This window comes from Gadus chalcogrammus, chromosome 1 (genome assembly GCF_026213295.1).
Source record: "Gadus chalcogrammus isolate NIFS_2021 chromosome 1, NIFS_Gcha_1.0, whole genome shotgun sequence".
NCBI classification, from domain to species: Eukaryota; Metazoa; Chordata; class Actinopteri; order Gadiformes; family Gadidae; genus Gadus; species Gadus chalcogrammus.
Window position 1 is genome coordinate 28,158,514 of NC_079412.1, and position 25,000 is coordinate 28,183,513.

General features: G+C 48.1%; 1 protein-coding gene and 1 non-coding gene across 2 annotated transcripts in view; one reads left to right on the top strand and one right to left on the bottom strand.

Moving 5' to 3' along the window:
- Positions 1-21,490, bottom strand: part of LOC130388630 (TOX high mobility group box family member 2-like) — a 27,596-nt gene extending 6,106 nt beyond the window's left edge. Inside the window, exons 1-4 of the mRNA XM_056598088.1 lie at positions 21,453-21,490; positions 19,188-19,263; positions 18,250-18,420; positions 11,462-11,512 (exon numbers count right to left, since the gene is read on the bottom strand). Coding sequence (XP_056454063.1) covers positions 11,462-11,512; positions 18,250-18,420; positions 19,188-19,263; positions 21,453-21,490 — 336 coding nt within the window. The remainder of the gene's footprint in view (positions 1-11,461; positions 11,513-18,249; positions 18,421-19,187; positions 19,264-21,452) is intronic.
- Positions 14,874-14,946, top strand: trnar-ucg (transfer RNA arginine (anticodon UCG)). Its single transcript has one exon. It is a non-coding gene; the product is annotated as a tRNA-Arg (tRNA).
- Positions 21,491-25,000: the final 3,510 nt, after the last annotated feature.

Below are 25,000 nucleotides of genomic sequence, written 5' to 3' on the forward strand. Positions count from 1 at the left end.
ATCTAAGGTGTTTGGCTAATTTTTTTAAATGGTTAAGAGGAATAGCAACAGATAACTTAAAGGGATATTTCCGAATTTATGGACATAGGGCCTGATTCCCAAGTTAGCCTTGGTGTTCTTTATCATTGGAGGCAGTTTTCAACACATTTCATTCAGTACTTCCAGAGTTTGCTCGTGCTAGGCTAGCGCACGGCAACGGGCAATACTAGCCTGCTAATAAAGCAGTCTTACCCACTCCACAGTACACCCGAGGCAAATCAACTATAACGCAACCGTAGTAGGCTACGGCAGTGGCGGACTGATACCTAGGTTACTGGCTCTATAATAGTTTTTTTACCTGCCGCTGTCATTGCTACAGACGCAGAGTACAGTGCACGAAGGAATTGTATTAGCCTATTCAATAAACAAGATATGGCCACGTTTGGAGGACTTAGCGATGCGTCTGCTTTATGCTTTATTATGAAAGGGGCAAGCTTTATTAGCTAGAGTAGCCTACCAAAAGTTATTACCTGTTCATCAGTAGCTGTTGGTGCATCTGAAAAGACGGATGGCACCGCATTTGTTTTCAGTGATGTCTTGCTCTTTAGATTGCGGGGTTTCTCGAAGTCGTCCGGTCTGAAATGATCGCTACAAATTTTTAATTTGGGAACAGTTTCCGCCGGTGTGTTGATGTCCAAGCCAGCAGCAACAAGCCACAGTTGAGTCCTTTCTGGATCTCGCACTGGAAATTGTTTGAAACTTTGTGGTGCCCATCTTTAGCGTTTGTTTGTACAATTGCTAAATGCAAACTGAACCACCGTGTTGCCTAGTCGTTCGTTTCCGCTTCTGTCCCACACTTCTCCGTTTACTTTCTGCTGTAGTGATTCGGTTACACAACTAACCAGGGCAAAGTATAATTCCGCTGCTGCTGAGAAAGTAGTCCCTCAAAATGCAATGATCATGCGATGCAAGGTTAGTTTTATTTCTAACATTATCCTATCAACACAGACATGTTTTATTAGCAGGCTAGTATTGCCCGTTGCCGTGCGCTAGCCTAGCACAAAAAACTCTGCACTGTCTCCAATGATAAAGAACACCAAGGCTAACTTGGGCATCAGGCCCTATGTCCAAAATTCCGAACTACCCCTTTAAGTTCTTTTCTTTCCTCTCCGTAGCATCCCTCTCCTCCGTTCACTTTTAAACACATGAATAATAATTCACAATCACAGAGGAGCCCCACCTCGCCAGCCCGCCGCCGTATCGTGGTGCGGAGACGACCGGAGGGGACCGTTGGGCGATCCGTGGGAACCATTGTGTGTCTCGAACGCCACCCCGATCCACATCCATCAAGCAAGAGGAGCTCAGATGCATCAGTGCCACCTTAAAGGACCACCGAGACCGGCTTCCCCTCCACACTGCCGGCCGCCGGCATCAAAGAGAGCCCGGGACTCTAATGAAAAACGCCACTAAGATCATGTGAGCCGTGTGTGTGAGAGTGTGTGTGTGTGTGTTTGTGAGTGTGAGTGTGGAGGAGAGGAAGGGGTGTAATTCATTGAAGGGAAACTAGCTAAGTGACTGGCTGGCGATGGCTCTGCGGAGACTGTTTTCGTACGATTACTCATCACTTGATGCTCTCTTCCCCGCGTAGTGGCGTTCTAAATTAAGGATCGCTTTGATGCGATGTTTGGCTACAATTAACGCTGTTGGAATATTTTAATAAAGTCGTGTTCACCACGCTGTCAGACTTGTTTCTCATTCAATTGTTTACACACAAAAACATAATCTTTCAATTTCTTCACATGTTTTTTTCTCGGTTTCCTTCTTCTTCGCAACGCATCGCGTAGCGACCAACGCTTTGTGCCCTGGGCACCACCTGATCTTATTGTCGGGGGGGGGGGGGGGGGGATTTCCTCGCACCAACCAATCCCCCGGCTTCGGTTGGCGTGCGGGGCTAAGCGGCAGCGCGCCACACACGCGGACGCTGGCCTGATGAACTGAGGTGAGTAAATAAGTATGAATGAACGCCCCGCTGAGTGTCGAGAGAGACGGGAACACAACCCAACGGGTCCACGCGGCGCTACGACGAGCTAGCTACGACGAGCTAGCTACGACGAGCTAGCTACGACGAGCTAGCTACGACGAGCTAGCTACTGCTGAACACCAATTATACAAATCCACATGCACTCAGTCGGACTGGGGTGCACAGACACACAGATGTGCATGGTGACAGACACACACACACACACACACACACACACACAAACACACAATAGACATGCACCTCACTCAGACTAGGGCACACACACACACACACACACACACACATCACGTCCATAATTACAGACACACACACACAATATACATGCAGTCAGTGGGAATAGAGCACACACACTTCTCACAAACACAAAGGCACACACATTGTTGAGTATACAAAACACTGGTGCTCACACATGCACAATACAACACACCATAGCACACACATACACACATGCACTGTATGCAGAACAAACATACATGCACAGAGCTCACAAACTGATGCGCACACACAATGCGAAAAAACAACACACAGCACACAAACACACAAGTCCCCGGTAGCTTGTAAGCTAAACTCGGTGGTGCCGATCGATCACGAGGAGTTCACTCCTCTCTCGCTTTTTTCTCTTCTGCTTCATCCCTGCAATCTTCCTCTGAGGAAAGGAGGCCTAATGTGAGCTAACAGTGTGGAAAATCAATGAACCACCGGCCTGGAATACTAGGAGGAGCCTCCCCAGACCCCCACCACGCCACTGGGGAGAGGGGGGGGGGGGAAGAGAGAGAGAGAGAGAGAGAGAGAGAGAGAGAGAGAGAGAGAGAGAGAGAGAGAGAGAGAGAGAGAGAGAGAGAGAGACAGAGAGAGAGACAGAGAGAGAGAAAGAGAGAGATACAGTACATGGAGAGACAGAGAGAAAGAAAGAGAGAGATACAGTACATGGAGAGACAGAGAGAGAGAAAGAGAGAGATACAGTACATGGAGAGAGAGAGAGAGAGAGAGAGACAGAGACAGAGACAGAGAGAGAGTGCATGCGATTTTCAGTAAACATGTTAAGTGTGTGTGTGTGTGTCTCTGTGAATGTGTGTGCGTGTGTCTCTGTGAATGTGTGTGCGTGTGTCTCTGTGAATGTGTGTGCGTGTGTCTCTGTGAATGTGTGTGCGTGTGTCTCTGTGAATGTGTGTGCGCCCCCATCAGCCCCGTTGCTGGGCCTCTCCCCAGCAGTAGCAGGTTATCTTCCTCCAGTCCACTGGAGGTACGAGGTGCCCACTGCATGGATCTGAGCTATAGGGCTCAGAGTGTCTGTGAGCGGCTGATAGTGTGTGCATGGGGGGTGCATGTATGTATGTATGTATGTGTGCATGTGTGCATGTGTGCATGCGTGTATGTATGTATGTATGTATGTATGTATGTATGTATGTATGTATGTATGTATGTATGTATGTATGTATGTATGTATGTATGTGTGTGTGTATGTGTGTGTGTGTATGTGTGTGTGTGTGTGTGTGTGTGTATGTATTTATGCATGCATGTGTATGTGTGTGTGTGCATGTATCTATGTATGTATTTGTGTCGCTGTGTGTGTTTGTGTGTCTTTGTGTGGCTGTGTGTTTGTGTGTATATGCATGGCTGTGTGTCTGTATGTGTGTGTGAATTTGTGCACACGTGCATGTGTGTGGGTTTGTGCACGTGTGTGATTGTGTGCATTTGTGTGTCTGCGCGTTTGTGTGTGTGTGGTTATCTAGTGTGTGTGTGGGTTTGCCCCTCTCATGTACATGAATGCCCATCTTGCGCTAATGTATATATGCATGTGCTCCATGTATCTATTTATGAGTTTGTGAGTACACTTTGGACTATTTTCCATCATGCACTTTGAGACCTTTTCCCCTCGCTCTCTTTCACAAGGTTAAATCAACCGAGCTCGAAACAACTTTAATCCCATTTATAATTATACAGCATGTGTCTTAATGAATATGTGAACAAACCACCACGAAACAGTAATATTAAAACCGCCCTCCTCCCCATTGTGTGCCTGTAAACGCACACAACGAATCAGGGAAAACAATCCACGAAAGGAAATCGACTAAAAACATGTTGATGAACATTATCTTACATTACATTACATTACAACGTGTGTGCGTGTGTGTGCGTGTGTAATGTGTATGCGCTTGTGGTGTGTGTGCGTGTTTCTGTAAGTGCCTCCGTGTGCGCGTGCATGCGTGCATGTGTGCAAGTGTGTGCAAGTGTGCGTGTGCGTGCATGTATGCGTGCGTGTGCATATACGTGTGCATGTGTGTGCGCGTGTGTGTGCACGTGCGTGTGAGAGTGAGGCTGAGTCCAGCCCCATGCCAGTCTTTCCGAGCGCCGCCCACGCCCGAGCGGATTGTTCTGAATCAGCTGACGCTGCGTTTGACGAGGCGCTTCCTCTGATGAAACGAAAACAACCGCTCTGATCGAGGCCATCTTTATGCCCCCAAAGAAAAAAAAACGGAGCGAGGAAAGTAGGTTAAACCACGACGGGGAGTGAGTCTAAGCAATGTTTACCTTCACACCAGCCAGCCCGGTCCTTCATTACAGATTGGATCCATCCGGTCAGAGAGCAGCCCGCTGTTTGTAACGGACACTCCTCATAGGGTGAGGGGTGACGGGGGGGGACGCATGCGAGGACGCAGGAAATGGTATTACAAGACGGTGTAATCAAACGATGTCCGTCCCTTCATTAAGAGCCTGCGTGGAGTCGCAAAGCCGGGGACCCACTTGGGGAAACAACGGGCGCCTCTCCAATTACACTTTGCCCCGATCATCCCCAACCCCGCCCCGGCTCCCTCCTCCACCCAACCCCACCCGGCTCCCTCCTCCACCCAAATGATTCCTGGCATGTCGGGGATCATAATTATTCATTACACAGTTGGAAATATCCCCAACCTGCTCTTCATCCACGGGCCTCCTGAGAGAGAGAGGCAGAGCGAGAGAGAGAGAGAGAGAGTCAGAGTGAGAGTGAGAGTGATAGAAAGAGAGACAGAGAGACAGAGAGACAGAGAGAGAGAGAGAGAGAGAGAGAGAGAGAGAGAGTCAGAGTGAGAGAGAGACTGAGTCAGAGTGAGAGAGAGACTGAGTCAGAGTCAGAGTCAGAGTGAGAGTGAGATTGATAAAGAAAGAGAGACAGAGAGAGAGAGACAGAGAGAGAGAGACAGAGAGAGAGAGAGACTGAGTCAGAGTGAGAGTGAGATTGATAAAGAAAGAGAGACAGAGAGAGAGAGAGAGAGAGAGAGAGTGTGAGAGAGAGAGTGCGAGAGAGAGAGTGTGACAGAGTGAGTGAGAGAAAAGAGACACAGACACAGAGACAGAGACATAATGAAATAGGGCAGATAAGCCTTGTTGGGCTGTGGTATGCTGTGGTCGAGAACAGTCGAGGTTTCCGTTTAAGAGAACTCTGCACAAGAAGCGACACTCGGTCAATTCTCTTTTGCACTGGAACTCATATCCTATTCTTCTGTGAGAGCAATAATGATGTTACATAAATGTTACTTTGGCAGAAAAAAAGCCCCCTCCTTTGAACTTTCTGCCCAACTTGACTTGTTGTTTGTCATCATGACCTCAAATCTTGATTTTGACAAATTGTGCTGTATTGCACCCTCAATGCATATTTTACTTTAACCTCAGAGGTTGATCCAGTTTAAGTTGGCCCTAAAGGTTTCGTGTCGTGTGTTGAATTATCGAACTGAAATGCAACCTTTTTAGATGCAGACTGCAGGACTTCACAAATTTGTTTGTAAGAAAATGTAAAGTTCTCAAATGTGTGAGACACATTTGGTAATAGATCTACTGAATATTGCAACAAAAAAGAATAACTCAAGTTGGTACTGAAACAAGCAACATCGTAAATTGTATGGAATACTTTCAATCCTTTTTTCAGAATGTGCAGAAAAACATGTTTCTATTGTTATCACATCCTCATCACCCACCAAACCTTTCTGGAGGTTGGTTCAAACAAACACAGGAAGTTATCAAACCCGTTTTCCTCTACAAATAGAGTAGCTTCCGGACGACAATAATCCAGAAAACAATACAATCTTCGCAGGGGAAATCATTCCTCCTTTTGGCTTTATTACCAAACCCCCTAAACGAAAACATTCAGCTTAACATACTTTGCTTCGTGACTCGCCAAGAGCTAGATTCAGCGTTAACAAACGGCACCCAGAGTACAACTTTAGATATGTTCACACGTTCTCATAAAATGGGACTTTATGGGAAAAGCATCAGAAAATAACATTACCATAAGCTTGGTGCAATGCATGCATAATAGATTGTTGTTTTCGCTCTGCATATGGTAGGAGCTGGATTCGCTTCAAAGTACACCAAATTTGCATGATTCAATGTGAGGGATTCTGGGATTAGAAGCAGCTTCCTGCCGTCCACCATTCAGCTATAGAAAGGTATGGCGCAGCCTGCAGATGGCGGAGGGGATACTGCATCTCTGTATAACGGGGAAGTCGGAGGAACGCAGAAACGGTGACATGAAAGGTGAACCATTTCTTCGCTACCTCTACACAAATGTATTCGTGACCCCAAAGGCAAACATCCCTTTAATGCACTCCAGGAACGAGGCGCCACAATCCTGTTTCTGTGTGTGTGTGTGTGTGTGTGTGTGTGTGTGTGTGTGTGTGTGTGTGTGTGTGTGTGTGTGTGTGTGTGTGTGTGTGTGTGTGTGTGTGTGTGTGTGTGTGTGTGTGTGTGTGTGTTCCAAACGAGAATGCTGAAGTAAAAATCTGAAAAATAAAATGTTCTGAATAGTTCATTTCTGGAAATGATGTTGGACCAATTAAAACCAGTGCACAAATTGTTCTCCATTTTTGAACAAATCAGTAGAACACCGGTAGACGGTGTCATCTATTGGGCCCCGTGTCCCTCCTCCTCCAGCGACAGAGCAGACAGCTAACCCTGTGAAACACAGTCGATCGCTGCTCACACCCGACACACAAGCTGCTTCTACCCAGCCAGAACAATACGACGCTCAAAGCGCTAACACTCCAAGCTGTGAGATTGATGATAAAGCAAAGGGCGCGCAAGGACTCGCTCGGCTAAAACGTCGTGACTCATTTTTATTTTGGTCATTTTTATTCCTTTTTTCAGCCGCGCTCTCGTCAGCGGGCTGATTACAGCGTCTCGCCGTCCGAGTGAAAGTGAACTGAAGGCAGACATCTCAGCGATGGCGTCTTCACAAAAGCGTGCGTGGGTGTGTGTCTGTGTGTGTGTGTGTGTGTTTGTGTGTCTGGGTGCATGTGTGTGTGTGTGTGAGTGTGTGTGTGTGTGTCTGATTGCGTGTGTGTGTGTCTGAGTGTATGTGTGTCTTTGTGTGTGTGTGTGTGTCTTTGTGTGTGTGTGTGTGTCTTTGTGTGTGTGTGTCTTTGTGTGTCTGTGTCTGAGTGCGCATGTGTCAGTGTGTGTCTGTGTGTGTGTCTTTGTGTCTGTGTGTGCGCGTGCGTGTGTGTGTCAGAGTGCGTGTGCGTGCTATCATGCAAATGACCCTGTCACTCTTCCTATTGGATAACCAGATTATAATTTAGATTGGTTTGTCCGTCTGCTGGGAGCACACCCAGGCCTCCACCATGACTACGAGGACACAGACTGATGTTTAGATACTTTTGGTCCTTTTCTTCCAGACGCACAATGGTGGACAAATGTCTCTCGGAGACTCATATAAAACCAGGTTTGGTTCTCACCGTCTCCGACGTGGCTACGCCTTCGGTTTGGATTCATTCGGGAGGTTTTCTAAATCAAAACACTAACAAATGCGCCCGGTGTGAAATGACATGGCAGAAAATGGCCGCGCCGTGCGATATTGTATCATAGCGCGGCCGTAGGGAGGGCTTTGATAGTGAGACTGACGCGTTACCAAAGGAAAGGGCGACCTGAAGCCGACAGGAGCAAGGCTGAATATGTTCAGACGTGTCACAAAGCAAGAGACTCTGCAACAGGCTCCGAGATCCTGTTCATAAAAATAAAAAAGGTTTTAAAATAAGGTATTAAAATGTGCAAGCTCCCCTCCTGAAATGGCACAAATTCAGCGTTAAGAACCAAGTAGTACATTGGTAGGATTGGTATGGTAACATTTTGACCCTGGTTCTATCTCGTTACAAGTTGTTTAGGGTATTAAAAGGGTTGAGGGTATTTGACCTCCCAGTTCCCTCGGTCAAATGTCTATGGAAAATATATATATATATATATATTTTTTAAATGATCGAACATATCAAACTCTGGAGGTGGCGAAGAAGTAAAAGCTGCGTCACAAAAACCCCATGTTATTTCCCATAGACGTTTGACCGAGGGAACCAGATTTTTGGAGGCGGGACTTATTCTTCCCAGGTCTATGATGAGGGACCCCCCCCACCAAGCACACTCACCATCTCTCTAACTCGACCTCTCTCCACCTCGCTATTCTTCATTCTCTGAAGCCTCAACTTTAATGAACATCGCCCCCCCCCCCCCCCCCAACAAGGTGGGAAAAACGTACAGTTTTGATTGGAGCATCAACACCATTTTCTTTCCACTTAATTCAGTTCTAACTAAAGTAAGTGTGACAAGAAGTTTTGACAAAGGAAAGAATAATGCCCCCCTCTGCTCCCCAGGGCTGAGGACTAATGAAGTCCCGGGCTGGTGGTGTAGTATGAAACGCCGCTACAGTAATTGAATGTATTCTAATGAGTAGCGCTGGCCAGTCCCGCCGTTCCCGAGCCAACACGGAGCTGTTGCTGAATCCTCAACGATTACATTCCCTATGAATCGTTATAACTAATGAAGTGCAGGCAATTAAAGAGAAAGCCTGATCAAATTGAGCCCGGACTGTCAGTCAAACGGGGCTGACAAGTAATTGAAAATGGCCGCTTGCTCCGGCGCTCTGTAATGTGAATCCGTTTAAAAGAAGAAATTACCCCCCCCCCACCCAGATCAGTTTCCACCAGATGACGGTAAACTAGATGATACTTAATCAAGTAATTGACACAACAAAGACCTTTTCTAATACTTGCGTTGGGGGAAAAAAAAAGAAAAGAAAAAGGCTGTTCTTAACATGATTAATGCTCAATTATTCATCAGGTTGACTTTCAGCTTCTTAAATAGCGGCGAGCGATTCAGCTGTCGCCGGGTGAATGTTGATGAGGACGGGCCGAAGGCCAGAGGTGACGTAGCTGCTCCACCCTGTTTGATCGCTGTCTCCATCAGGCCTCCTCCTTTAGGGGCGATGCCGCCAGACCCTCTCTACCCCTGACTCCACCCTGACGGCCATCCGAACGCACAGGGGTGCTCCACCCAGGACCCCGAAAGAAGGTGTGGTTAGAGCCCCCCTGACGGAGGTCAGACACCCCACCCGGCCCTCCTGCCGCACCTCGGGATCAGCAGACATTCAGGAAGCTCATTACTCCTGGATGACAGTTCGGGAAACCTTTGTTGTGATTTATCTGTATGAGAAAAATAACGAATAATAACAAATAACAGGTGTTCTTCTTCTCGTACAATGACTCAATTTGTTGGGTGTTGTTTACAGATGATCTTTTTGGACTCTGCGCCTTCCACTGTGGCCCGGTGGCACCCAATGTTTTATTTATTGTGAAGGCAGCGAGGGGGTGGGATAGGGTGTCACACCAGGAGGATAATATGCATGTTCTTATTGGACGCTGACAAGCACACCGGATCAGGAACCTAAACGCTCCCAATCCCTTTAATCGCACAGCAGAGAGAGAGAGAGAGAGAGAGAGAGAGAGAGAGAGAGAGAGAGAGAGAGAGAGAGAGAGAGAGAGAGAGAGAGAGAGAGAGAGAGAGAGAGAGAGAGAGAGAGAGAGACAGAGGGGGACCAAGATAGAGGGAGAGAGAGAGAAAATAAAAGAGAAAAGGCAGAAAAAATGAGAGAGAGAGAGAAGAGAAGAGAGGGGACAAGAGAGAAAGAGAGATAGCAAATGAGAGGGTGAGGGACAGAGAGAGAGACAGGTTGAGGGAGAGAGAGAGAGAGAAAGAGAGAGAGGGGGAGTAAGATAAGCAGAGAAACAGAGAGAAACAGAGACGGCGACACACACAAACACACAGGGAAATGGGGAGGGATAGAGACAGAGAGTGAGAGAGCGAGCGAGAGAGAGAGAGAGAAGGGCCCATGGCATGGCAGCTACAGGTCATTATTGCCTCGTAGATGAACTAAGTGACAATAATTGAGTTAAGAGGGGAAACAAATGATGTCATGGGAGCGTGATGCGGAAGGATCTCAACTGATTTATTTCCAAAACAATACATGCCACAGCGAATCAGGTCTATTGGCCGCTGGGGGAGGGGACCAATCAAACGGCAGGGGGGCGGGGCTTACACACTCTGTAAAGGCTGACTGTGTACGAGTGACACAGAAAATGTTGAACATTAAAATGATAACATCGACTTCCCACAAAACATTTTTTGATCCAAAAGCAATTCAATCTGAAGCCAGGGGCCAATAAATAAAAGAAAATATTGATTGACCATTGAAGGGAAGTTCATTAATGAAGAGCCAATTCAATTACTTTTTGTCATGTCGTATGATATATTAATTCGACCACTTGCGTTAAATAAAACCAACCATATTTCTATGGTTTTCAAGCACAGCAGACAACAGTGTAAGTCATTTTAGTTATGATGGTGAGCATAGTTTCACCCATGCATACGTAAACTAAAGCACGCCTCATGCATTTTGTATGGATCCATTCCATTTATTCTGCAGCCTAATGTGTCTTTCCTGCCTACTGTGGGTTTGTCACTTTCTCTTATGATTGTGTTCTCCTACAGGGTTACCTCTCTCTGTACAAGGTTTCATAAAGTCTAATATAATGAAATTATATCAGCTTTAGAGTCTAACTGATATTTAAATCACTTGCAGAAACCAGTCTCATCGATCCACACTATTGTGATTCTAACCCTTTCTACGTGTTATTTCTGTCTTGCAGTAACGTGTCTTTGGGGAAAGACAACACAGATCTCAAGAGCTCTTGTCAAACTCTAGATCCATTTTGGAAGAAAATTCTTGATTATTTTCTCTGGTGTATGCTAGATTTGCAGACTGATAATTGTACGGCAGGCATGGATTTAATCTGTATGAAAGATGAGCACATTTTACTTTACTTTAACTCTACATACTCTACTTAGTACTACTAAGTGGTTGAGACAATATTTTGCCCATAAATCCCACATATCTCGATTGCAAGACGATATCCTAAAACGTGATATTTCTTTCAACGAAGGTTTCCTCAAGGTTCCATCGAGATTATTAGTGATTTTATACGCAATTCGGGTACTTACATTTTTAATGAGCTATAGAGATTGCTCTTTTGGAAAAGAGCTCTATAAATGCGGTTCATTAATTTGTTTTTATTGCTTCTCTTTTATCATCGCCGTGATAACATACACACCGCTTCACCCAGACACACATGATGAAGATACTCTTAGTTCCACGTTCATGCGGTCGCAGTCTGGGTCGCGGCGGCGGTGAGCCTACAGGAGGAAGGAGAAGAGGAAGAGGTAGAGAAAAATCATTTGAAAAAATAATATAATAAATCCGGCGTGCGGCATAAAGGAAAAAAGCTTTGAAGGACGCGGTTGTGGTGGAGAAGTTGTTGACATTCAACTGTTGAAAACTCGGGTCTTTTTTCCGACGTGGAAAAAAAAAGAGAGAAATGATTTAAGTGACAAAGGTCCAGGCGCCGACCGTCCATTGTCCAGCGAGCGACTCCACAGAAGAGGGACTAATTGCGCGAAGGAGGAAAAGTGGCCACAATTATTTCCCCATAATGGCACAGATGCATCCATTAAAAAAAAAGAAAAGACAGTAACTTCAGATGAAGTTTACTTGAATATGCCTGAGTGGAGTGTCTTTGAATGTGCAAGTGTTTGTTTTTCTCTGCTTCTGCAAAATGGCTTCCAATGCGTCGCCTATGGGCGCGCTTGCACTTATATAATGCCCCTCGCTGAATGTATAGTCGGCAGCCTTAAGTAGTTCTTACAGAGTACAACAGTAGGAAAGTTCTCCTGGGTCCTGCATGCTGCGTGCCGTTCACCCCTACGTGACTCATTCCAAACAGCAGTACTCAGAGTTACGCTACACGATGACTATACCTTTAGCGTCTGGATGTCTCAGGACGTTCTGCAAGAGGATAACTCTTAACCATTTACGACGAAGCAGAAATGGTTGGCCGCTATGAATTTGCCGACTAGGTGGATTGAAAGATCAGATCCGTTTCATTATCCATACGTGAAGAACGTGTCAAGGCCCATTGATCCGACTTTCTTTCTCACGATGGAAATCGCGCCGATTTTGAGCGGCAACGTTTGACCCAGAACCCCTAGCTCCGACGCCGGAGGGTCTAAAGGTTAGGGGGGTTTACCAGCAACGGGGACAGCGTCCCTCACTCGTTCTTCAGCCTACTTGGGGCCTTGAGAAGCGAGAGACACCGACACTGACCCACATCCGGGGGCCGCCGGAACGCCCCCGCTAAAGCTGTAACGCAACGGAAAGTTTCTGCGTTTGGGTAAGTCTGTAGGTGTTGTGCAAGATGGCGCCTGTAGCAGAGCGATGACTCACGGAGCCAGGTATGACTCAGGGAGGTTCGACGACGGAGGCAGGAGGACGTTCTGCGGCACCAGTTCTTAATATACATCCACGTACCGGACACACGCACGCACACGCGCTGTGTTTCAGGGCTGCTCCCTTCCTCCACTCTCTGATTGCAGATCAGGTAAGACTGCAGACATAAGAGGGTTTGAACCCACAACCTTTTGGCCAGGACTCAAAGACCTGCAACATATTCTCACCAAAGGAAGGTTACCCCCGGACGATTGATTGAGAGTCTACAAAGGTCAGCGAGAATCAGTCAATCAGTTGATTTTGGACTCGGGCAGACATGAATTCAGAGGACGGTTTTCCAATTGCTGCTGCAAGACTTGTTGCTTATCTGACCGAGGCTCGATGTGAACGACGGTTGCCGGGGGAGACGCTAGGGAGGAGCTTGTCAAAGAGGCACTCATGCCGCAGCGAGAGAGAGGCGTCCAGCTAAGGAGGCTAGCTAACAGGGTTACTAAGCTAACGGTGCATCAGGAAACCTGGCTCTAGCCCCCAGCCTTAAATCATAAGGTGGATATTTAGTATGATGATGTGCTGAGTTGAGATTAAACAGCCGACATAATTATGCCGTGTTTAACATGTGACCAAAGAGGGAGTGATCCGACTGGCTGTAGGTTCAGAAATAGATAAAAAGCCACGGTGACATTATTGCAACGCAGGGGCGGTTCTAGGGGGGGGCAGGGGGGCCAGTGCCCCTGTAAAACTGATCTTGTGCCCCCCAGTGGCTCCCCCTCCAAACGTTTCTTTTTTATTTTCACCTCCGTCCGGACTGGGGGATAGCTTGCGATGGTGCGGCAGTGACGCACAAGGTGGAACTTGAGATTTATAATACATCATACTGACTTTGTTGCTGTTGGGGATGTATGATACTGAGTGGTTTGATGTCAGTGAAGGAAACCCAAAATGTTGTAGTATTGAGAATTGCTTTAACCAGTGAAACATTTCAAATGTATAATATTGCTGTAACTGAAGTAAACACTTAATACTATGCTACTGCAATAAATGCTGTAACGGGGAGTACTAAACTAAATATTTTGAATCCCGGATTCAATGTGCCCCTCCAACAAAACAAGTGGCCAGAGTGTGGCCCCCCCCATTAAAAGTGGGCTAGAACTGCCCCTATTGCAATGGTTACCTAACGTAAAACTATTAGCATTTAAAATAGCCTGGCCCTAGCATCTTATGTTTTCATTACAAGGCAATGCATTCTGGGTATTGAAAAAAGTGTGATGTACTGATGTTCTGATTACTTGTTATGGTAAGCGATTTCTATTGTTCCCCAGAACCCAATTATAGAACAAAGCCGTGCTTATTGAAAGGCGGTTCAGCTCAGGAAAATGTATGGCCAAAAGGAAACACATTGTTAGCTGTGTGCTGCACTTTCCATTGTTAGAAAGACCCACCTCAGAATACACATGCAAACACACACACACACACACACACACACACACACACACACACACACACACACACACACACACACACACACACACACACACACACACACACACACACACACACACACACACACACACACACACACAAACATGTAGTTGAGAAAAACTGGCAACAGACACACACACACACACACACACACAAACAAGCATGTAGTTGAGAACAACTGGCAACAGACACACACAAACATACGCACACAAGCATGTAGGTGAGAAAAAGTGCCAACACACACACACACACACACACACACACACACACACACACACACACACACACACACACACACACACACACACACACACACACACACACACACACACACACACACACACACACACACACACACTTTGAATAACATTGCGGGTTTGATTTGTGTGTTTGCATTTTTTTGAAATACCTTTGGGAAAATGTGCTTCTGGGTCACAGCAGGGAGGAAGGCTGGGAGGAATAAGGTTCTGCATTTGACTTTCAGATCCATTGTTTACATACACTGTGCGTCCAGGCCTACCTACAGACCCAGTGGATCCTGTTAATAACGCCTCTCCCTGTGAAGTTCATAATCTTACGGTAATAACTGCGAAATTGTTCCATTTGTAATTTTGAATAAGTAAATAAAAAATAAATAAAAATAAATTCAGAATAAAAAAGATCCTCCAGTAAATCGAAAAAAAATAAAAATAAAATGTTTTTTCAGCAACCAAGCGTATGTCCTCCTATACACCCAAGATCTAGATTGAAGTGAGTAAGAATTACTTGATGAGATGGAACAACCGTGGGTATGACCGCGTGGCCTAATGGATAAGGCGTCTGACTTCGAATCAGAAGATTGAGGGTTCGAGTCCCTTCGTGGTCGCATTTTTTTTTTTTTTTTTTTCCCGTGCGATCAATAAAGGATCTCTCTCTCTCTATCTACAGACCGCGTCTACAGAGAACCTTGGCACTCTCTATTGAGCCCCATTTTATCAAACTTGGTTGCAGTTCCATTATAATTCCACTGGGGGTGATCGCCTGAGTGCCGATTGAATGGGGGTCTATGGGGCTAGAGGGCTAAATGTATCTCTTTCACCTGCTTGTCGTTGAACAGAGTTTCTGTACTGGGGGGGGGGGGGGGGGGGCACAGAACCTGGGCAGGAAACCAGAAGAGGCGCAGGGGCGTAGTCAGGCCTGGCTTCCTGTTTCGCCCCAGAGCGACACCACCACAGAAAACTAATTTTCACGAGTGGATGAGGCCTTCAGAAGGAGGTTTTATTGAGTGTTCTTCTACAGCGGCCGGTCTACTTGATTTGAAACATTTACAGGCTCTTTCTTTTGACAGTTTACATCGCTGGCCGTGTTTGAGTCGGCCAATCACTTGTGACAGATCCCCGCCTCCACCAATGGGATTGGTCGTAACAAATCCGAGGTGAAAGACAGGGAAACGCCCCCATCATCCAGCGCTAGACTGACGTCAGACCTCAGACATTAATCTCCAATCGGAATGGTGAGAGTCAGGTTTTTTTCCTCTCAGCCAAAAGGTTGTGCGTTCGAAACCCCAAACGACCCCAGTTCTACCCGTGGTCATCACCGAGCGAGACGCCCCCCCCCCCTGCTCGTTAATTACACCTGAAGTGTAATTAACAGCAGAGGCCGCCCACGCGGTTTCTATTGACGTTCCCCGCGTGGCGAACACACAAACACACGGGCGTACGCGGTGTCAACGGCGTGTCCTGGCCGCGGGCCGATCCACTTTGTATATTCAGGTCAGTGGCTTCATCAAACGTAATGGGAGAGCGGTGAATTATGAATGAAGAGCCACTCAGAGCAGCAGGCAGAGAGAGGAGACGGCCCCCAAAGAAAGAGAAAGGATGGAGGATTATCTGTCCACACTTCCCTGGAACTGAGGTGGATCAACGGGATCACCAGAGGGGGTGGGGGCGCGTGCGTGCGTGCGTGCGTGTCGGATTAAAAAAATGTGCACGCTAAAATCAAGAATCAAATCCATTGGATTGGGTTGTAACAACGGCAAAACACCTCAAAAAATGATGGTATACTATAGACATCACATAATAGAAGGGGGGCTTTGAAGATCCATATTGAAACGATGGATGGATGACTGGTGTCGGGTTGATTGGACAGCAACTGTAGATTTTGAACATTTCGTAGGTTTGGCTCTTGGCTCCTAACTGGGTGAAAGCTGCCTCTGATTTGTGTGATCAAGGCATCATTTTTCTCTAGTTGTGTTTGACCGAGCACAATTGAACCAGGTTCAGTTGGAGGCGACAGCACACAACACTGACATGGTGTGTGCGTTCACAGAGCCCGGTAAAATACTTATTACACGAGGAGACGCTGAGTTCTGCTGCTGTAGCTTTAATGAAAACAAGCGAGCGGCTCGACCGAGAGCTGTGATGGAATATGACAGAGTGGTTTCATAAACACGCCGGTTATCAGCAGTGCATTTCACTGGCGGAAGGAATATGACCAATTTGTATGCGGGTCCAGCAAACAATGGTTTAGAAGAAGTGTACTGGGAGGTGTAGTGGGAGGACCAATGGAACTCAGGGTTTACACACTAAAACCCACAAGTCTTGTGCGTTTGGGCCGACCGTCTAGACGGATCCAGAGTTTTGGCACTTTTCTGAAGCCAGGTCCCAGAGTAGATAACTTAATAACGGACCTGTGCGGTTTGGTGTTAGGATTCGTGTGGACACCTGAAATGCTAACTAATAAACACTTAAAAAAAATAAAAAAAAAAAGAAATATAATAATAATTCATCGCAACCCTAACGACACCAGCAGGGCGACGTTAGGGTTGCGTTGAATTATTTATATTTTTGATTTGTATTATTTTTGTAGCTTTAAACACAGGCTCTTGGTAAATTGAATTACCACCTTTACATTAAAAAGTATTTCTGCTCAATCTTAAAGGTTGAACTACTGCTATCTCCTCCTCGACTGAATGTTTGCATACAGCACGCAGGCTGGACGCTTGCAGGCTTGATGCGGTCCGCTTTTTTTTTGTGGCGAACCAGCGCCTTGAATATGTATCACAGCGTTTCTACCGCTCGATGCGTTTCCGTAATCGTTTTGGCCCATGGTGACAGGGCCTAAGGCTATGTGGCTTTATGACGGCCATCCTGAGGATTGTTATTAAGCCTCTCCTTTGACTGCTCAGAATTAAAAGTCTCTTTGAGTTGAAGCCATTTAGTGAAGTATTCACTGATGTGGATTGAGCCCTTTGAGCCAGTACCTGTGATTAAGGGCTATACAAATTGAATTGAATTAATTGGACGTATACTTTTGATTGATGGTTTGGTTTTGATTGTTGGATATAATCGCTTGAACGTTATATGCTCCTATACGTCGACCTATCTTCTCCAAACGCACAACTCCCACCTTTTCTCCTCCCTTCTGACATCACTTCCTGTGCGTGGATTATATAAGTATATAATATAAGTACATCTGTAGTGATCAGCGGGCCCTAACGATGCAAACCACAACCACAGGTCTTCACATCATGCCGAGCATGATGTGAAGACACCGGGAGCCATCGTATCGGCACTTTCCGACGCTGTATCGATAACACTTCAGGAAAATCCTACAAATTAACCCTCACAACGCAAAGCATTCACATGTTGTCACGAATTGCATTCGGCCTTGGAAGAGCACGCTGATGAAGATGACGGGAATGGCGTGTAGGAGAAGGAACTGCATGTGGTTGATTTATCACAGCTGTTATGGGCGCAGTAATGACTGGGATCATAAAGCACGGTATTCACCACTTCATTCAGCATCACCCTTTCTTAGGATCGTATTGTCAGAAAGCATCGTATTGATCGCGATCATACAAAACATCATGGGCTGGGAGGATGTGACTGTTTCACGCGATCGATGAGGATATTTCAATGGACGATTGATTTTTGTTATTTATGAAGAATTCATTACATTTTTCACACAGAATGAATGACCGCGGTGGTAGAATCATGCAAAATTAGGATTCTTTTAGGTAAAGAAAATAACATCTACCAATATACGTGTCTGTGCGTATAAACTATAAATAAATATTTATGTCGAATTAGCACTCAAAAACAAAAACCTTCATATATTTTTCTCTTTAACAAAGCGTTTAAAGCACAATGTCAAGGCTGCACAGAAGCACAGCCTGGACGTCTCAGACCACGGTGCTCCCTCTCCCCTCGTCAGATAAGCGTCTCTGGTCCGCCCGGTGGTCCGCCCGGGGGTCCGCCCGGTGGTCCGCCCGGTGGTCCGCCCGGTGGTCCGCCCGCTCCTCAGACGCTGTCAGACGCCGTTTGAAGGATCTCATCCCTCCCCCCCTCCTCTCCTCATCCTGGGAGACGAGCCGGAGAGAGAGGAGAGCTGGAGCAGGGAACCAGGAGATGAAGGGCCCTCCTGAAGGAGGAGGGGGAGGGGGAGGTGGAGGAGGGGGGGAGGAGGAGGAGGAAGAGGGGGAGGAGGAAGAGGGGGAGGAGGATAAGGAGGAGGAAGAGGGGGAGGAGGGGGAAGAGGGTGAGGAGGATGAGGGTGAGGAGGATGAGGGGGAGGAGGATGAAGAGGGGGAGGAGGAAGAGGAGGAGGGGGAGGAGGAAGAGGAAGAGGGGGAGGAGGATAAGGAGGGGGAAGAGGAGGAGGGGGAGGACGATGGGTGGGGGAGGAGGATGGGGAGAGGAGGAAGAGGCAGAGGGGGAGAAAGAGGAGGAAGAAGAGGAGGGAAAAGAGGAGGAAGAGGAGGAGGATAGAAGGGGAGGAGGTGGAGGAAGAGGATAAGAAGGACGGAGAGAGGAAAAGGATGAGGAAGAGGGGGGGAGAAGGAGGTGGAGGAGGGGGGGGGGGGGGGCTAGGAGGATGAGGAAGAGGGGGGGAGAAGGAGGTGGAGGAGGGGGGGGGGGGGGGGCTAGGAGGATGCGGAGGAGGGGGGGAGAAGGAGGTGGAGGAGGGGGGGGGGGGGGGGGCTAGGAGGATGAGGAAGAGGGGGGGAGAAGGAGGTGGAGGAGGGGGGGGGGGGGGGCTAGGAGGATGAGGAAGAGGGGGGGAGAAGGAGGTGGAGGAGGGGGGCTAGGAGGATGCGGAGGAGGAGGGGCTGCATCTCATCCTGACGAGATCCAGATCCCCCGCCCCAGCAGCCACGGCCTCCATCACCTCCACCTCCACCTCCACCTCCACCTCCACCTGCCTGGCGGGGCGACGTGGAGGGAGGTGGAGGGGGAGATGAAGGGGGAAACCATAAAAGAAGAAGCAGAGGAGGAGGAGGAGAAGGGGGAGAGGGGGGAGAGGTGTGAAGACGGATGGAGTCTTCCTCGGAGGAGACAAGGAGGATTGTGATGAAGGTGGCGCCGGTAGGGTGGGGAGGGCGAAGAGAGGGGAGGAATAAAAGACATGGAGATGGAAGGGGGGAGGCAGAGAGGGGTGTGTGGGTGTGTGGGGGATGGGGTTGGGGGGGGGGGGGTTGTGCATAGAGGGTAGAATGAGGTAAGAGGAATGGGGGCGGAGAGAGTTGGGGGGGGGGGGGGGGGGAGTCGGGTCTAACTCTGGCATAAAAGTAAATTCAAATGCATTATTCATGGGTCTCTGTGTCAAAATATCATTTACGTGTGCGGTGTTGACTCATGGCTCGTAAAATGAGAAGGACATGAAAAGAGAGCGAAGGGAAGGTAGCAAATAAACCAGTCGGGGGGCTTCCATTCTCATCTCGTGGCCTGAAAATAAAGAAAGAAAGAAAAAACAACTCCTGCACGCTCTCCGTCGCGTTATTAGATATCAATTATTTATTGCTCCCTCTGTTTACCGTTTTTTATGTGTGTAATAAGCTGCCATCTTGTCAGAGAGAGAGAGAAAGTATTCGATTCGGTCTTCAAAGTCACAGGGTTTGGGAGCGGACTTCAATTTAGAATTTTCCCAAACCGGATGTGAAAGTGTCCCGATCGCATCGCGGTGGAAACAGAATGCATTTATTTATTGCTCACCTAAATAAGGACCATGTCGACGGACAGCCGCAGCGTTCCAGTTCAGCTCTAGACCACAGCACCCCCTAGAGGGAACATCCGGTACTACTACATGGTTCTCTGTTATTCTCCAACGCTGTCCCAGGGTGCTCACCTACAGTATACTCCAATAATAGAACCCCTGGTCGACGAAAATCTGAATCTGCTGCTGTATAATGTTATAGTTGAAAGTAAAACGAATATAGAAAACTTAATATGACCGGAACCAGCCTAGCGAACCATAGACAGGAAGGAGGCACAATAAATCGAAACACAAAGACGATAAGTATAAATGTAATATAATAATATAATAATATAGCACAGAATATAGTGTACGTCTTTCACTGACAATAAGCAGGAAGATACCCGATACTGCCCGCATGTACATCTCACCAACCTGATCCCCATATTTCATATCTGGCCATCGCTTGCATTTTCTATTTTCTTTTTATTGGTGGTAAAAAGGAGATGAGATTGAGCCTTGTGTTCATATGGTTTCCATACTGCCCCCCCCCCCCCCATGCTTTTCATCTCCTCTCTCCCCGCAATATCTGTATGCAAGGAGGGGGTGGGGGTGGCGATGGGGTGTAGTGTGGGTGTGTGTAGGGTGCGTGTGTGTGTGTAGGGTGGGTGTGTGTGTAAGGTGGGTGTGTGTGGGTGTGTAAGGTGCGTGTGTGTGTAGGGTGTGTGTGGGTGTGTGTTAGGTGGGTGTGTGTATAAGGTGTGTGTGTAGGGTGTGTGTGTGTAGGGTGTGTGTGTGTAGGGTGCGTGTGTGTAGGGTGCGTGTGTGTAGGGTACGTGTGTGTAGGGTGCGTGTGTGTAGGGTGCGTGTGTGTAGGGTGCGTGTGTGTAGGGTGCGTGTGTGTAGGGTGTGGGTGTGTAGGGTGCGTGTGTGTAGGGTGCGTGTGTGTAGGGTGCGTGTGTGTAGGGTGCGTGTGTGTAGGGTGCGTGTGTGTAGGGTGTGGGTGTGTAGGGTGCGTGTGTGTAGGGTGCGTGTGTGTAGGGTGCGTGTGTGTAGGGTGCGTGTGTGTAGGGTGCGTGTGTGTAGGGTGTGTGTGTGTAGGGTGTGCGTGTGTGTAGGGTGCGTGTGTGTAGGGTGCGTGTGTGTAGGGTGCGGCCACATATGACCTGCTCCACTTTCATTTTGATTTATAGCGCGGGTGGACGGCGTCATCACGATATCGCTTCATCTTCCCTCCTTTATTACAACACATTTGTTTTCATTTTGCTCCCAAGGACTGGGCTGAATGCATTACGGGGTCCCCAGGGGGCCCCGGGGCCCGGCCCCTCAGCCGTGGGAGACAGTGGGATGACGGAGGGCTTCTCTGGGCGCGCTACATCATTAGCTGCGTTAGCAATATTCCTGCGCGGTGAATATTACGCCGCCGCCACCGCCACCGCCACCGCCACTGCCGCCATCGCTCACGCCATCGCCGCGGTTAAGGAGCCATGTTGGTTTCCGTGAGGGTGGTTAGTAGTCGGGGGGGGGGGGGAGTTCGGCGGAGTCATCACTAAACTCGCTCTTGTAACGCCGGTAACGGTCGTGGACGTTTCCGGAGGTCAGAAGTTAGCGGTGGGGGGCTAGGAGGGGGGGGGGGGCTAGGAGGGTTCGGATTGGAAACCATGGAGACGGTTCCTTCCTGCATCACAACAGATCCAGATACCGCCGGCGTTCTGCGTTCAGGTGAGGGCCGACACCCTCACCTGTATTCGCCCCGCCTCCCTCCCCCTTCAATAGAGGGGTACCCCCCCCCTCTCCACCAAAGAGCCCCCCCCTCCCCCCCAAAGAGCCCCCCCCCCTCCCCCCCAAAGAGCCCCCCCTCCCCCACCCAGGAGCCCCCCCCCCCCTCCTCCACCAAAGAGCCCCCCCTCCCCCACCCAGGAGCCCCTTGTCTTCTGTAATTTAGACGAGAGCATCTCTTCTCCCTCTCCTGCAGTCGTTTGAGGATGCCTGGAGGGCTGGGGGGGGTGAGTGTCTGGGGGGGGGGGGGTGGGTGACTGGGGGGGGGGGGGGTAGAGTGTCGGGGGGGGGGGGGGGGGGTAAAGTAGGACACAAAATCAGATTGTGTCTCGGGGAAGACCACTAGGAGCGGGAGGGACATTAAGGTGCGGATGATAGGGCAATTGAGTTTAGCATGGAGAGGTCAGAGGCAGGGTAATGCGGAGTGTGACGCATGATTAACTGGGGGAGACGCCCAGGGGCGGGGCTTAGGGGTCAGGGGGCGGGGCTGGCCAGACGCACTTGTTTTGGGACTGTGGTAATATGAAGGGAGGGGGGGGGGGGGGCAGGGGGAATTATGGTCATTCATCACAGAGCCTCATGAGCCAAGAGATGATTGCTTTCCGGGGGGGGCGGGGCTTCTCACTGCGCGGAGACAGATTCTAATCACATTCAGATCAAGGCCTGAAATCGGTTGTCTTCATGTAATTATTGGATGCTGTTCCTTCACATGCCCGATGTATTGAACTGAGCTAGAAAGGCTGTATTTGTCCTCTTCTTAGAGAGTATACATTACACAGGCAAATAATCTGCTCCTTATAGCGCAGGTACATCACTGAGCATAGCGTTGAGGCCTGCATTTTCCTCATCCATTCTTAGACGGAGATGTGAATGCTTTACAGTGCAGTACAGGTCCTCACCGGAAACATGCTAATATATGCTAATGCGTCATTATTTCATCGGTACATCCACTGTACTCTTCCCTTTTTCAGGACAGCATTATGTGGCGATCATATCGCCCGGCTATTGTTCCCAATCCCGTCCCAGCTGCACACTCCTCTCCTGTCACAACACAAAGGCACGTGGCGGCTGTGCGGAGCCCTGATTAACGTTACGGATAAGCAGCGGCACAACTCAATCAGCGGGAGCCTCCATTGTCTTAACCAGCCCCACATTGTCTTAATACATGTTCTTCTCCCCCCCCTGGCCGCCGCCGAGCGTGGAAACATATCTTGCGTTAAAACATTGCATTTCCGTATATTCACCGTCGACCAATCAGATCCCTGAACCCTTTCACCCCGGCGCTTTCATTCACCCATTCGAGTATTCACCACTCACGACGGGAGCAGATACCGATCGCTGCCATCGTCTCAAGGACATGCAGCGAAATAATCGAACTGACCCAGCGCTGTGTGAGGAGAAAAAAGACCCAGCTTCTCCATGATTGCCTTCCCAAGGGCAGTGGATCCCTCTCCCTTCCCTGGCAGCAGGACAGGGAGATGGGGAGCAGGGACAGAGCGGCAGGGAGGGGGGTGTTTAAGCTGTGGCAGCAGAACTGAGGGGTTGGACTAAGAGGGCTGATTACGGTCCCACGTTCACGCAACGCAAGAAGGTTACAGACCCCTGCAGTCCTTGTGGACTCTCCTTACGTCCACCGCAAGGGCCGGACCTGTGCCTCCAAAGAATGTTAACCTTCCGTCGAGGCGACGCAGCAGCGAGGGCTGAGTAAATTTGACGTTGACCCATACAGGTTCACGACTGCGTCGAAGCGTCTGCGTGGTCGTTGCGTTGCGTGAACGTTGAACCAGAATCAGCCCTTAAGAGGCAGGGAGACTAAAGCAGAGGCTGCAGCGAGGCTGGTGTCCAGCAGGGCACTGGGTCCCGGACTCTGAATTAAGGGGTGCCACTAGATTGTCATCAAGACGTATCGCGGGCCACCTCATATGCGAAAGGGGAAAACTGTATAAATAGACGTGCAGAGGCTGAGCAGAGAGCGCCAGCGCCCCCTTCCTACGCAAGTATTACTGCAGAAAATACCCTGGCCAGTGGTAAACAGTGAGAGTCTCTGGAAAAGCTCCATGTGTTACGACACAGAACCTCAATGGAAAAAATTATAATGGAAAATATATCATGGAACAAAAAAGCGACACTGCTTTTAAATAATAACAAGCCCTACTGTATTTACTGAACAATATGTACGTTGTCGTGATTATTTGATATATTAATGTAAATTTCTCGAGTTAAAGAATAAAAACAGTGTGTACCACCTGCTACGAGAACAAGAGGCCCGCTACACTAAAGTTTGGCTCTGCTCAGTTAACTCGTTTTTTGGAACCACACATTGGAATTGTAAACAAATATAATACATTTAATAGTGTGGGTGTGTTTGTCTGTGTGTACTTGTACATACACATGTTTGCAGGCAAGCATCAAAGTAAGCCACAGGCATGACACGCAGAACTGATAACTAAATGATGAAGCGCACCATATCTACGTCTACAGACACTGAGGCGATCTCAGCAGCACGAAAAGCCTTAAGCTAACATGGAGTGGACTGGAGACCTAGCCGTATGCAAAGCAGAACAACAGCTTCACGGACATGTAAATTGCATGGCCTTTTTCATTCCTGAGGGTAAAATTACTTCTCACTGCACCCTGTATAAGTGCACCCTTAATAGCCCACAGGGCTCTCTCTGTTTGAGGGTGTTGGGGTAACCTGCCAATCACAATACCGCCAAATAGCATACATTTACATACTGACTTTGTATAGCTTGGTCTGTAAGCCTTTCTTGCAATGTAGGACTATGGCTAACTCATCTGAATATATATATACCGGTATATGTTTTTTTTTCAAATGTGATCTATGTTTAGATGAAGTAACTTACTGGGTTTAACGTGATCTCTGGCCATTTACCAATTTGAATGAAGAAATGTGACCGTCAAAAAAGAGCGACCGTGTTACTGATGAGAAGACAGCCATCTTGCGGCCATCGAGGGTACTACATACCTTACGTTTCTCAAAGTGCATGATTTCAGCAAACAGCGTGTTGATAAATTCTCTCTACATATACAATTACACAATGAAATCATCCATGATTGTTTTGAGATACAATGCACACAACATAGTACGATTGAGACTTCCTTGTTTGCTAGTCTATGCAATCATAGACATTTCCTAAAAGAAAAGTAGGTAATCCATTGATGAAAGT